This window comes from Balaenoptera musculus, chromosome 17 (assembly GCF_009873245.2).
Source record: "Balaenoptera musculus isolate JJ_BM4_2016_0621 chromosome 17, mBalMus1.pri.v3, whole genome shotgun sequence".
In the NCBI taxonomy this organism is placed as follows: domain Eukaryota; kingdom Metazoa; phylum Chordata; class Mammalia; order Artiodactyla; family Balaenopteridae; genus Balaenoptera; species Balaenoptera musculus.
This window is the reverse complement of record NC_045801.1, coordinates 38,872,363-38,885,869: the sequence shown is the minus strand read 5'-3', so window position 1 is coordinate 38,885,869 and position 13,507 is coordinate 38,872,363. Positions and strand designations below refer to the sequence as shown.

General features: G+C 44.4%; 1 protein-coding gene across 1 annotated transcript; it reads left to right on the top strand.

Annotated features, from left to right (window-relative positions):
• The first annotated feature begins 3,746 nt into the window (after nucleotides 1-3,746).
• LOC118883634 (activator of 90 kDa heat shock protein ATPase homolog 1-like) lies at nucleotides 3,747-4,448 on the top strand. The gene is given in 3 exon segments (XM_036830654.1): nucleotides 3,747-3,946; nucleotides 3,948-4,184; nucleotides 4,220-4,448. Coding segments are annotated over 3 exon segments (609 nt in total). The 5' UTR covers nucleotides 3,747-3,803.
• The last annotated feature ends 9,059 nt before the right edge of the window (nucleotides 4,449-13,507 follow it).

Genomic DNA, 13,507 nt, shown 5'->3' with positions numbered 1-13,507 from the left:
ACATGATCATGACACTAAGCTGAAGTATTATAATCCCACAGCTATTCCAATTTAGATTTTAAAAACTTGAAGTAGGTGAAATACTAAAGTCATATCCATTAAAGTCAGAGCAAGGCAGGGTTACTTGCTAGTCAACATTGTCTTAGGTATGAACAGTTAAAAAAATGCTTAAATTGGGACTTTCCTGGTGGTCCAGTGGTCAAGACGCCGTGCTCCCAATGCAGGAGGCACGGGTTCAATCCCTGGTCAGGGAACTAGATCCTGCAGGCCGCAACAAAAGATCCCGCGTGCCTCAACCAAGACCCGGCGCAGCCAAATAAATAAATAAATATTTTTAAAAAAAACATAGAAACCATCTGTATTTTTAAAAAATGTTTAAATTGGTACAACATCAAAGAAGAAATCATTTTTTCCTGTTTTCATACCTAGAAAACCCAAGAGATTCTAATAAAAAGCTTATGAGCACTAGGAAGAGAATACACTGAAGTGGCAGATATATGAAACCAATAGAATTTTATGTACTACAATAAGCACCTAGAAAAGGAAATGGAAAAAAAAATCCAATTACATCACAACTAAAACTATGATTTTTTTTTTTTGCCCGTGCCTCACGGCTTGTGGGATCTTAGTTCCCTGACCAGGGATCAAACCCAGGGCACCGGCAATGAAAGTGCCGAGCCCTAACCACTGGACCACCAGGGAATTTCCATAACTACCATATCTAGAAATAAATGTTTCAAGAAAGATACAAGACCAAATGAAAGCTGTAGTCTTTTTGAAGGACAGAATAACGATCTAACAAATGAAAAACTATCCTTCTTTATTTGGAAAACAAAAATATCAATATTTCCCAAATATATAATTTCAGCTCAATTCCAGTTAGACTGAAACAGATTTTTCAAGTACCTCAAAGACTATGGAAACAAATAATTTGAAAAAAATGAAGTAAGAAAAAGTAGGGAGCAGCTGCAAGAGAGGGCAAGGGGGCCCACCTCATGAATACCAGTTATGAGAATAAAATTTAAAATGACTTGTATCCATCAGGGTTCTTAGTGGTAAAACCCAGAATCCCCTCTGGCTAGTTTATGCTGAAAAGGAATCTGGAAGCACAAGAGATCCAGATTCCCTTAACCTACCAGGAGTAACACCTGGCCTCATAGTCTGCAGGAGCAGAAACAACCCCACCCACCAGCTCCCATGAGGATGCCCAGACCTGAACTCCTTCCTGACTCAGCTGCTGCTGCAGGCCATGCCTCCACAACTGGGTTCTGCCCAGGCCTCCTGTTTCCTCCCTCTTTTCTTAGTGTTGGGCAGGGGCAAGGTCATATCCATGTGTGTCAAGCAGCAAGGGATACCAGACAATGAATTTTGGCTGTGTGAGCAACTCCAAGCATAAAGGATATTCAAAATTTATTGAGCATTACACCAATGCAGTTTAATAAGTTGTCAACAAAAAGATAGTCAAATAAGTTGGAAGAACAGGATGGGGAATCCAGAGGTACATTCCTATATTCATGGGAATTCTGTATACAGTTTAGGTGGTGTTTTAGTTTTGTGGTAAAAGGTTGATTTCTTTAATAGATGGTACTGGCACAACTTATCTGACTGGAAGAAAATAAAGCTGGGCCCCATCATACCTTATATGAAAATAAATCCCAGTTGGATTAAAGACTGAAAAAAAAATTTTTTTAATCTTAAAAGACAATAGAGGAAACTACATGTACAACCCAGGAGTGGAGGAGATATTCTTTTTTTCTTTGTTTTTATAAAGGAAAATTTTTTTTCACTTTCATTGAGAAATAATTGACATATATCACTTTTTATGGGAAGATGTTCTTAACCAAGAATGGGAAACCTAGAAGCTGTAAAAGAGAAGGTAGACATATTTAACTGTATACAATTTTTAAAACTTTCAAAATGCTTTATTTTGTGACCGCCCTTGTGGCACAGTGGTTAAGAATCTGCCTGCCAATGCAGGGGACACGGGTTCTAGTCCTGGTCCGGGAAGATCCCACGTGCCATGGAGCAACTAAGCCCGTGCGCCACAACTACTGAGCCTGCGCTCTAGAGCCCGCCAGCCACAACTACTGAGCCCGCGTGCCACAACTACTGAAGCCTGCACACCTAGAGCCCGTGCTCCGCAACAAGAGAAGCCACTGCAATGAGAAGCCCGCACACTGCAACGAAGAGTAGCCCCCGCTCACCACAACTAGAGAAAGCCCACGCGCAGCAACAAAGACCCAACGCGGCCAAAAATAAAATAAATTTAAAAAAATAAAAAAGAAAGACAAAAAAAAAAAAAAAGACAAGTGACGAATTCACTGCTGATCAAAGATATGGAAAACGGAAGTATTTATGGTAACTTCCTCTGGAGCAGGATCTTTCTGATATGATGCTAGCTGATCACCAATGGAATTAGAGTAGCCAGCTTCCCCTAGGGTAGCTTAAACTAACACACATTTTTATATCACACTCTCCATGCTGAAGCATTCTAAAGTAAATTACAGATAGCAGCTCATGAGCAAAGCTATAAACTCAAGGTATTAATATTTAGAAGTGTGATTTTTAAGGTATGAAGTATAAAAAGTTGTTCTGAGAATTGCAGAATGGGACCAAGACAAAAGTATCTAGCCTTGTTATAAAAGGGCATTTTATGTGTCCTTTGAGGCAGGAGACAAAGGGAAATAAAACTGTAGGAGAGAATGGCTGAAGATGCACTCCCGCAGAGACTCTAAGCTCAAATATGGGACAACCCTACTCCCTTCACTGGGCTTTAATGCAAACTCAGAGCAATGGGAAGTCTCTTTAAGACCGGCATGCACATATATCCACTACCAAATGTAAAACAGATAGCTAGTGGGAAGCAGCCGCATAGCACAGGGAGATCAGCTCCGTGCTTTGTGACCACCTAGAGGGGTGGGATAGGGAGGATGGTAGGGAGACGCAAGAGGGAGGAGATATGGGGATGTATGTATATGTATAGCTGATTCACTTTGTTATACAGCAGAAGCTAACACGCCATTGTAAAGCAATTATACTCCAATAAATATGTTAAAAAAAAAAAAAAAAGACCCTAGGTGACAGTCGAGACCTTACAGTCAGAGTAAAAGCTGGAGAAGATAATGGTGCTGAAGAGGTACTAAGGGCATCTTTGACTCCAAGCAAATAATTTGGCTGGTAAGTGCTGAGACTGGCCCCTGCCCTCCGGCCTGGTGTGCCTACCATTGCCTATTACCACAGGGCAGGTTTAAAACCTGAAGGAGGAATCTGAAACCAATACAGACGGTAATTAGAATACAGGGCATGCTCTCAGCCCCTGCTATACAGCCCTACATCAAGGACACCCTATATCAATGACACAGGACACTTCTGCGGTTATCCGGCGGGTCAGTCAACAAGACTACAACTCCCATGAGGCTCAGCATGGCTGATTAAGGGTTCAGGGAAACAATGAGAAGTGTCCTTTGTGTCTCCACAGGACAGAGAGAGAGGCTTCAAACTGGTCCACAGATAAGCTGAAAACACTGTTCCTAGCAGTGCGTGTGCAAGATGAGGAAGGCAAGTGCGAGGTGACCGAAGTGAATAAGCTTGATGGAGAGGCATCTATTTACAATCGCAAAGGCAAACTTTTCTTCTTTTATGAGTGGAGCGTCAAACTAAACCGGACAGTTACCTCTAAGTCTGGGGTGCAGTACAAGGGCCATGTGGAGATCCCCAATTTGTCTGATGAAAATACTGTGGATGAAGTGGAGATTAGTGTGAGCCCTGCCAAGGGTGAGCCTGACACAAATCTCGTGGCCTTAATGAAGGAAGAAGGGGTGAAACCGCTAAGAGGAGCAATGGGAATTTACATCAGCACCCTGAAAACAGAGTTCACGCAGGGTATGATCTTGCCTACAATGAACGGAGAGGCAGTAGACCCAGTCGGGCAGCCAGCACTGAAAACAGGGGCGCAAGGCTAAGTCTGCTCCTTCAAAAACCCAGGCCAGACCTGTTGGTGTCAAAATCCCCACTGGTAAGAACACCCTTAGAGAAACCTTCCTGACATCACCAGAGGAGCTCCATAGAGTTTTTACCACCCAGGAGCTTGTTCGGGCCTTTACCCATGCTCCTGCAATGTTAGAAGCAGACAAAGGGGGCAAGTTTCACCTGGTAGATGGCAATGTCTCTGGAGAACTCACTGATCTGCTCTGTAGATAAAATTTAAGGTTGTAATCTCTTTGATCCCTGAGAGACATATTGTGATGGAGTGGAGGTTTAAATCTTGGCCAGAAGGGCACTTTGCCACCATCACCTTGACCTTCATTGACAAGAATGGAGAGACTGAGCTGTGCATGGAAGGCCGAGGCATCCCTGCCCCTGAGGAGGAGAGGACACGGCAGGGCTGGCAGCGGTACTACTTTGAGGGCCTCAAACACACCTTTGGCTATGGCGCACGCTTATTTTAGGGCCAGCTGCAGGGGGTACAGCCCGCGGAACACTTCAGTCCGGGCCTCTCCTGACTGGGGCTTGTGACTTACAGGATTGCACCATCCCACCCAACCACTAACTTGGGGCTGGGACCCCTTCCCTTCGTGTATACCTTGGGTTTGTGCATGTTTTCTGTTGAGTGGGAACAGAGGGTGATTTCTCTTTTATGTGTACATAACGCTAAAGAAACCTAATTCAAAAATCAAAAAAAAAAAAAGGACGCAGGACAGAAATTCCAGAATTAACCGAACCCCCATAGCAACGGTTGCCATGGGCGCTCCTAATCTAACCGGACAGCCCCCCACCCCCACCCCCGACTCCATATTAGGCAAAATAATCACCATGTAGTAACCTTGTAGCATCCTGACCAATCACCTAATGCCATCCTGCCAGCTGGAATTTTCTTTGTCTTGAGGCTATAAAAGTTGGCTACTAGCCCACAAAGGGGGTCGGCTCTCCCTGGTCTACCAAGAAGTCGGCCCGCTATACTTGCCGCGCCCTCACTAACTCTGCTCTGTTCTTTGTTCTCCATAAACTCACTCTTTTCTAAAATACTTCGTGTCTGGAAATTCTTCTTCCAACCCGCGCCCGGACCACAATACCCATCCCATCCCCCGACTGCCATTTTTCAAACAAGAAAGAACTAGAAAAGTGGGTTCTAGGCTGGGCTCCTGGAGGCCACCACTGGAAGCCCTGAGTTCAGGAGGACACTGCCTAAAACACAAAACGCCTTAGACATTAGGCACTGCTTGTAAGTGGAAGACTGGGAAGAACACAGAGAGCCATCAGGAGGTGCTGGCTGAATAACTTACGTGACACGCAGTGATGGCATTCTGTGTGGCTGCAGAAAGGAATAAGGCAAATCTCCATCTCCTGATATCTCATGATCACCAGGATATATTGTTAAACAAGAAAAGTAAGTGCTGATCTTCATACCCCTAGACCTTCTGTTCCTTCGGACGCTCCACAATCTGATTCCAAGCTACCTTTACCTTCACCTCCCACTGCTCCCCTGCACACACCCCTCCCTGACTGTTCTTTGCCTGCTTCACCTAGAATACCCTTCCCGGGCTACACATAGTCAATTCCAGGCATGCGCAGCCCTATGGAACTTTCTCAGTGGAAGAAATGTCCTGTATCTGTGCTGCCAAATATGGAAGCCACTAGCCACATGAGCCTATTGAGTCCCTAAAATGTGGCGAGTGCAACCGAGGGACCAAACTGATAACATAATTCAGTTTATTGTATTTCCTTCTCAAGAGCCATATGGGCAGTCACTTCCAGATCAGTTTAAATCTCCTGGAATCCTTTCCTGATCTCCTCAGTCCTCATCCCTAACTCTTTTATACACACACACACAGACTGTCCTGTCCCCCTCTGCAGGGCCCTGGCCTGCATCTATACCTGTCCTGTACCTGGATCCATTGCCCACGGTATCACTGCTGCCCTGTCTTCCTCAGCCGACTCCTTTGCATTCTTTGAGACCTTCTCTGTCCATTATCTTCCTGTGCCTCCACCGTGCCATCCTCCCAGTGAAAATGGGAGAGCCATTCGCTGGATAGACACTTTTCAAGTGTGACCAGAATAACTGTTAATGTCTAAACACAGAAATTTGCTCATGTGCAAATCTGCAGTTTGAACCTGCATCAGTAGAGAGCCCAATTCTGAGCTCAAAGAATAACAAAGGTGATTAAAATCTCATTTTTAGAATTTATTGAGAATTTATCTAGGTTACTGTCATTTTATGCTGCTCTTATCCTCTCATTGACTTCCAGAGGATACTGACACCAAATTGCTTTCTCAATAACACAAGTGATTTATAACTTTCCTGAGGCCTACAGTTCTATTTTGCAATGTGTGCCGTTCCTCAGTAGAAACCGATGAGAACTTTCTTTGCTCTGTAATAGTCTTTCGAATGAAAGAATTGCTTGCTCGGCAATATATTATTCAACTTTATAAGCAAAGCCTTTTATTTAATTAAACGTTTTTTATTTTGAGATAATTGTAGATTCATATGCAATTGTAAGAAATAATACAGACCCCTTCACCAGTTTCCCTCAAAGGCAGTATCTTGCAAAACTCCAGCACAACGTGGCAAGCAGGAAATTGACATTGGTATGACTCAACATCTGATTCAGATTTCCTCAGTTTTAGATGCCCTTCTGTGTGTGTATTTAACACTATGCAATCTAATCACACGTAGATTTGTGTAATCAGCACCAGTTAAGCTACACAACAGCCCCATCTCACAATGTTCCCCTTCTACAATCACACACACTTTCCCAGCCCCACCCCTGTCCATAACCCATGGCAACACACACTCTGTTCTTTATCTGTATAATTTTTTCATCTCAAGAATGTTATATAAATGAAATCATACAGTGTGTATCTTTGGGGATTGGCTTTTTCACTAAGCATAATTCCCTTCAGATCCATCCAAACTATTGTACTAATAGTTTATTCCTGTTGTTGTTGTTGTTTTTGCTGTGTGGCACCCCATGGCATATTTGTATACAGCTTATTTAACCATCCATCCATTGAGGACGTTTGGATTATTTCCAGATTTGCACTATTATGAAGAAAGCTGCAGTGAACATTCGTGTACATATTTTTAGTTTTCATTAATCTGTGATAAATGCTCAGGAGTGAAATGACTGCATTGTATGGTGATTGCTTGTTACATTTTGTAAGAAACTGCTAAACTATTTTCCAGAGTGGCTATATACCATTCCCCAAAAGCAAAGCTTTTATTTATTTATTTATTTAATTTATGTATTTACTTATTTATTTTTGGCTGCGTTGGGTCTTCACTGCCGCGCGTGGGCTTCCTCTAGTTGCGGCCAGCGGGGCTACTCTTTGTTGCGGTGTGCAGGCTTCTCATTGCGGTAGCTTCTCTTGTTGTGGAGCACGGGCTCTAGGCGCGCGGGCTTCAGTAGTTGTGGCTCGCGGGCTCTAGAGCGCAGGCTCAGTAGTGGCGCACGGGCTTAGTTGCTCTGTGGCATGTGGGATCTTCCTGAACCAGGGATCGAACCCATGTCCCCTGCATTGGCAGGCAGATTCTTAATCACTGCCCCACCAGGGAAGTCCCAAAGCTTTTAAAATAAGGGCCAATTTGGAAATAAGTTCAAATTCTGTTGAAAACCAGGTGTTTTATTAAAATAAATTTGCTTTAACCCAGGGAAGCTCTGGTCTCCCTATTAGATCCTGCTGCTGCATACTAGACCAGAAAATGCACTTGGGGACGGTTGATTTGGTTTGTTATCACCTAGAGCTTGATCCTGTTAGAAATAACTGAAGTGAACGTAAAGTTCTGAATAGTCATCTCCTCTGCACCCTATGGGTAGCTGATAAAAAATGTGGTGAGGCTGGTGAGTTCTGGGTTGAGAGTGATCATTAGGGATATTAGTAAAAGTAACAAAGATACTTTTTCCTGGTGAAATGTTAAGCACAGTTGAATCAAAAAAAAAAAATTTATAAACTTGTCACAGAAGGACAAATACTGCATGATTCCATTCACATGAGAAATCTAAACTAGTCAAACTCAGAGAAACAGAGAGCAGAATGGTGGGTGCCAGGGGCTGAGAGAGGGGGAGATGGGGAGTTGCTGTTCAATGGGTATAAAGTTTCAGTTATGCAAGACGAGTAAGTTCCAGAGACGTGCTGTACAACACTGTGCCTATGGTCAGCAAAACTGTATAGTGCACTTAAAATTTTGTTAACAGGGTAAATGTCAGGACTTCCCTGGTGGTGCAGTGGTTAAGAATCCGCCTGCCAATGCAGGGGACATGGGTTCGAACCTTGGCCGGGGAAGATCCCGCATGCTGCGGAGCACCTAAGCCCGTGCGCCACAACTACTGCCCTCTAGAGCCCGTGCGCCACAACTACTGAAACCGGTGCTCCTAGAGCCCTTGCTCCGCAACAAAAGAAGCCACCGCAATGAGAAGCCCGTGCACCGCAATGAATAGCCCCTGCTCGCTGCAACTAGAGAAAGCCTGCGTGCAGCAACGAAGACCCAACGCAGCCAAAAAACAAATAATAAATTAATCAATTTAAAACAAAACAAAAGTAGAGGGTAGATTTCATGTTGTGTTATTTTTTGGTGGGGGTGCCACACCACATGGCATGTGGGATCTTAGTTCCCCCATCAGGGTATTGTTTGTTTGTTCTAGGAAATTGAACCTGCCCCCTGCAGTGGAAGCACGGAGTCTTAACCACTGGACGGCCAGGGAAGTCCTCATGTTGTGTTCTTATCACAGAAATTAATAAGTAAATAAATAATAAAGCTCTTTCTTTGACAGAGCCTTGAAAATCAAGAACACAAGGACTTCCCTGGCGGTCCAGTTGTTAAGACTCCGAGCTTCCTCTGCAGGGGGCATGGGTTCGATCCCTGATCCGGGAAGTTCCGCATGCCGCACGGTGCGGGGATGGGTGACCTATAAAAAATCAAGAAAACATACTTCTAACAGCAACATCCTTGAGAGACTGAGAATCTCTGAGGCCTGATGTTAGGTGTGCAAAGAGGAAGCACCGACACCCTACCCTTCTATTATTCACATAAGGACAAAGGGCTGGAGAATATTACAAGTCAGAGAGCTTGAAGTCATCAACAATATAAACAGTGGTCAGTTCCAGGTAAAAGACCTTCTTGGAAAGTGTATACACACTCTCTCTATTATCATCATAAATTTAAGTAGTTTATTTGCCAGAAGCTCTCTGAGAATTTGAACTCTGATGAATAAGTATTGCATAGCTTTCAACATCAATGCTGTGTAAGGCAGTAAACAACTGGCCATAATGTAGGGATGGAGCCCAAAATATTTCATCACGTAAATCACATAAAATCTAAGGTGTTTTTGCAAAATAATGAAAAACACTATTTTTTTCAGCCAATCTATACTGTCTCATAAGGCATAAACGTAAAGATAAAGGGACTTTATCACATCTGGCCAAACCCTGGTCTGAGTAGGTGTTGAATGATCATCACAAGGCAGTTCCTTTTCAACCTCCCCCAGAAGAAGGAAACAATTCCCCTTCACTATTCCCCTCTTGCCAAATGAGAATGGGGCCTGGGCAGAGGAGGGAAGCAATCTAACTAGATTTCAGTCCCTGTTATCTCAGGGCTTGTCAGGTCTGGGCTTTCCTTGTTTGTTTGTTCTAGGAAATTGTGTTTACTCATTGCATGTTTGTACTAGGAAATTGAGTTTTCTACTATTTAACTCACTCTCTGTGCCTTCACCAATCTCTCTTTTTTAAAATTTATTTATTTATTTAGTTAGTTATTTTTGGCTGTGTTGTGTCTTCTTTGCTGCACGCGGGCCCTCTCCAGCTGCGGAGAGTTGGGGGGGCCACTCTTCACCCCGGTGCGCGGACCTCTCACTGCGGTGGCCTCTCTCCTAGCAAAGCACGGGCTCCAGGTACACGGGCTTCAGCAGTTGTGGCATGCGGGCTCAGTAGCTGTGGCTTGAGGGTTCTAGGAGCAAGCACAGGCTCAGTAGTTGTGGCACACGAGCTCAGCTGCTTCATGGCACGCAGGACCCTCCCGGACCAGGGCCCGAACCCACGTCCCCTGCATTGGCAGGCGAACTCTTAACCACTGCGCCAACAGGGAAGTCCTGCCTTCACCAATCTCTTTAAAGTTGACTTGGCCAGTAGAAAAGCTATTCAGATCTTCTTGGAGTTAGGAAAATTGCACCAGATTTCATCCACGTACCAATTTTGAAACATGGAAAGATAAAGAGTGATTATAATTTTATTATTTATTTATTTATTTGGGTGTGCCGGGTCTTAGTTGCAGCATGTGGGCTCCTTAGTTGCGGCTCACTGGCTCCTTAGTTGTGGCATGTGAACTCTTAGTTGCGGCATGCATGTGGGATCTAGTTCCCTGACCAGGGATTGAACCCTGGCCCCCTGCCTTGGGAGTATGGAGTCTTAACCACTGGACCACCAGGGAAGTCCCAGTAAAGAATGATTATAGCAGAAAGGTTTTTAAAACACAGTTTAGAATTTGGACTTAATAGCACATCACACATTTGATTGTTCTTACAACAAAAGCACCATCAGTAAAATATACTTGCTGATGGTAGGATGGAGTATGAGTTGATTCCAAGTCCACAAATCTCAGATCTTATTCTTAGTCATAGCTATCACGTATGCAACATCTATTTCATAGCAGGGGCTTTATGTTTGCTATCTCAGGTGCTCACAGAAGCTAACTTAAGGAACTTTAAGTAATAGTCTCAAATCCCAGAGAGTCTGTGCAGCTGTGAGGGCTCAAGGAATTGAACCGGCATCTCAGGCATCTTGCTAACTCAGTATTTTTCAAGCCAGTGTTGTGTGACCACTGTATGGGAGTTACTAGTTGAATCTCAAAATTGTGTTCCAGAGTCAAAGTTTAGGAATTCCAGAATACTGTATCCTCCCTTTGTAGTCTGCCATTCATATCAGCATATTAGAGTTTCAGAGAAACGTTGTATTTAAAAAAAGTGTTTAAAACTCTGTTTCACTTAGTTGTCCCCAAATATGTTTGGACTTGGAACTCTTTTTTTTTTTTTTTTTTTTTTCAAGGAATTACTGGTCACATCCTGGAAACTTACTGTAATTGCTGTTGAGTTGACTTCTACTGAGGAATCGACTACTGAGGCCTCCAGCTGAGGACCAAAGGACATTAAGTACCACGCGTTCTAAAGGGAATGGCCATCACCAGGGCACTGTTCTGGTCCCTGCCCTCCCATCAAGTCAATCCCCGAAGCCCACCCAAGAAGACTGGGGAGGGGAGTTGGGAAGAGTCACAAGAGAAGAAAGCTGTTGGCTCAGAGCAGGCTTTCCCTGCCCTCTTTGTGAGGTGGATGGTGGAGGTCCTTCACCACCACCCCAGCCAAACGAAGAGGAGCTCCCAGAGAAACACTTCTGAAGATTTGGGTCCCTGTACTGCACCAGAAGGCCATTGACACAAACAAGTCAGTGATGGCAGAGAAAGCAGAGAAAACCCCTTGTCAGGGTTCTCTAGAGAAACAGAACCAGCAGAGTGTGTGTGTGTGTAACTGTGTGGGAGGATCTCATCCAATCGGTTGACGGCCTTAAGGGAAAAAATATATATATGCGCCTTCTAAAATAATTTTTTAAATTAAGACTTCATGTTTTAGGGACTTCCCTGGTGGTCCAGTGGGTAAGACTCCGAGCTCCCAATGCAGGGGTCCCCGGTTCGATCCCTGGTTGGGCAACTAGATCCCCCATGCATGCTGCAACTAAGAGAGTCCATGTGCTGCAACTAAGACCTGGCCCAGCCAAAATAAATAATACATAAATAAATAAATATTTTTTTAAAAAGACTTCATTTTTTAGAGACATTTTAAGTTTATGGCAAAATTGAGCAGAAAGTATAGAGATTTCCCATATACTCCCTGTCCCCCATATACTCCCTGCCCCCCTATTATCAACATATTATATATTTCCCATATACTTCCTGCCCCCCTATTATCAACATCTCCCACCAGAGTGGCACATTTACTCGGGGAGGACAAGGGATACTTAATTATCACCCAAAGTCCACAGTTTCTCTTTAGGTTCACTCTGGTGTTATACATTATACGGGTTTGGAGACACATATGACATTTCTCCACCATTACAGCATCATACAGAGAATTCTCACTGCCCTAAAAATCCTCTGTGCTCTGCCTGGTCATCCCCCACCCCCAAACCCTGGCAACTACTGATCTTTTTACTGTCCCCATAGTTTTGCCTTTTCCAGATATCATAGAGTTAGAATCATACAGTAGGTAGCCTTTTCTGATTGGTTTCTTTCAATTAGGAATATACATTTAAGCTCCTCCGTATCTCTTCATGGCTTGATAGCTCATTTCTGAGAGAGAGAGAAATTTATTTTAAGGAATTGGCTCATGCAGTTGTGGGAGGTGGCAAGTCTGAAATTGGCAGTGCACGCCGGCAGGTTGGAAATCCTGCAGAAGAAGTCAATTTGCAGTCTTGAGTCCAAAGGCAGTCGGGAAGCAGAATCCTTCCTCTTGAGGGGACCTCAGTCTTTGCTCTTAAGACCTTCAAATGATTGGATGAAGCCCATCCACATTATGGAGGGTAATCTGCTTTACTCAAAGTGCACTGATTTAGGGCTTCCCTGGTGGAGCAGTGGTTGAGAATCTGCCTGCCAATGCAGGGGACACGGGTTCGAGCCCTGGTCTGGGAAGATCCCACATGCCGCGGAGCAACTGGGCCCGTGAGCCACAACTACTGAGCCTGCGCGTCTGGAGCCTGTGCTCCGCAGCCGCGATAGTGAGAGGCCCGCGCACCGCGATGAAGAGTGGCCCCCGCTTGCCGCAACTAGAGAAAGCCCTCGCACAGAAATGAAGACCCAACACAGCCATAAATAAATAAATTAATTAATTAAAAAAAAAAAAAAAAGTGCACTGATTTAAATGTTAATCACAACTAAAAGCTGCCTTCACAGCAACATCTAGACTTGTGTTTGACCAAATAACTGGCACCATAGCCTAGCCGAGGTGACACATAAAATTAACCATCACAACCCCCAGGAGAGGATCAGCAATCAGAAAAAGACTCAGAACCTGTCTCTCTCGCAGCTGGCTACCCTCACACATTGTGGAAATTGGAGTAGGGAAGGGCGGGGAATCCCCAAGGTAGATCGCAAGCCCCCTCCTCCACTCCAGGTGGGAGAGGAAAGAAGTGAAAGCACAGAGCAAGCTCCATCTACCTCCCCACCCGCAAGCCATAAGCCTGGTGAGTGCTTGGGGGTGGGGAGAGGAAGTGGAGGGAACAAGGGATAAAGTCTATCATCATCATCATCATCATCTTCATCATTGTTATTGCCATGCCTCGCGGCATGCGGGATCTTAGTTCCCTGACCAGGGATTGAACCCAGGCCCTCCTCAGTGAAAGGGTGGAGTCCTAACCACTGGACCGCCAGGGAATTCCCAAGTAAAGTTTAAACAGGAGCTATAAATGAGACCGGACTTTTATTTCTGAAAGTGACTGTGAAATGATGGAACCTTCCAGGGATGTCTCTAAA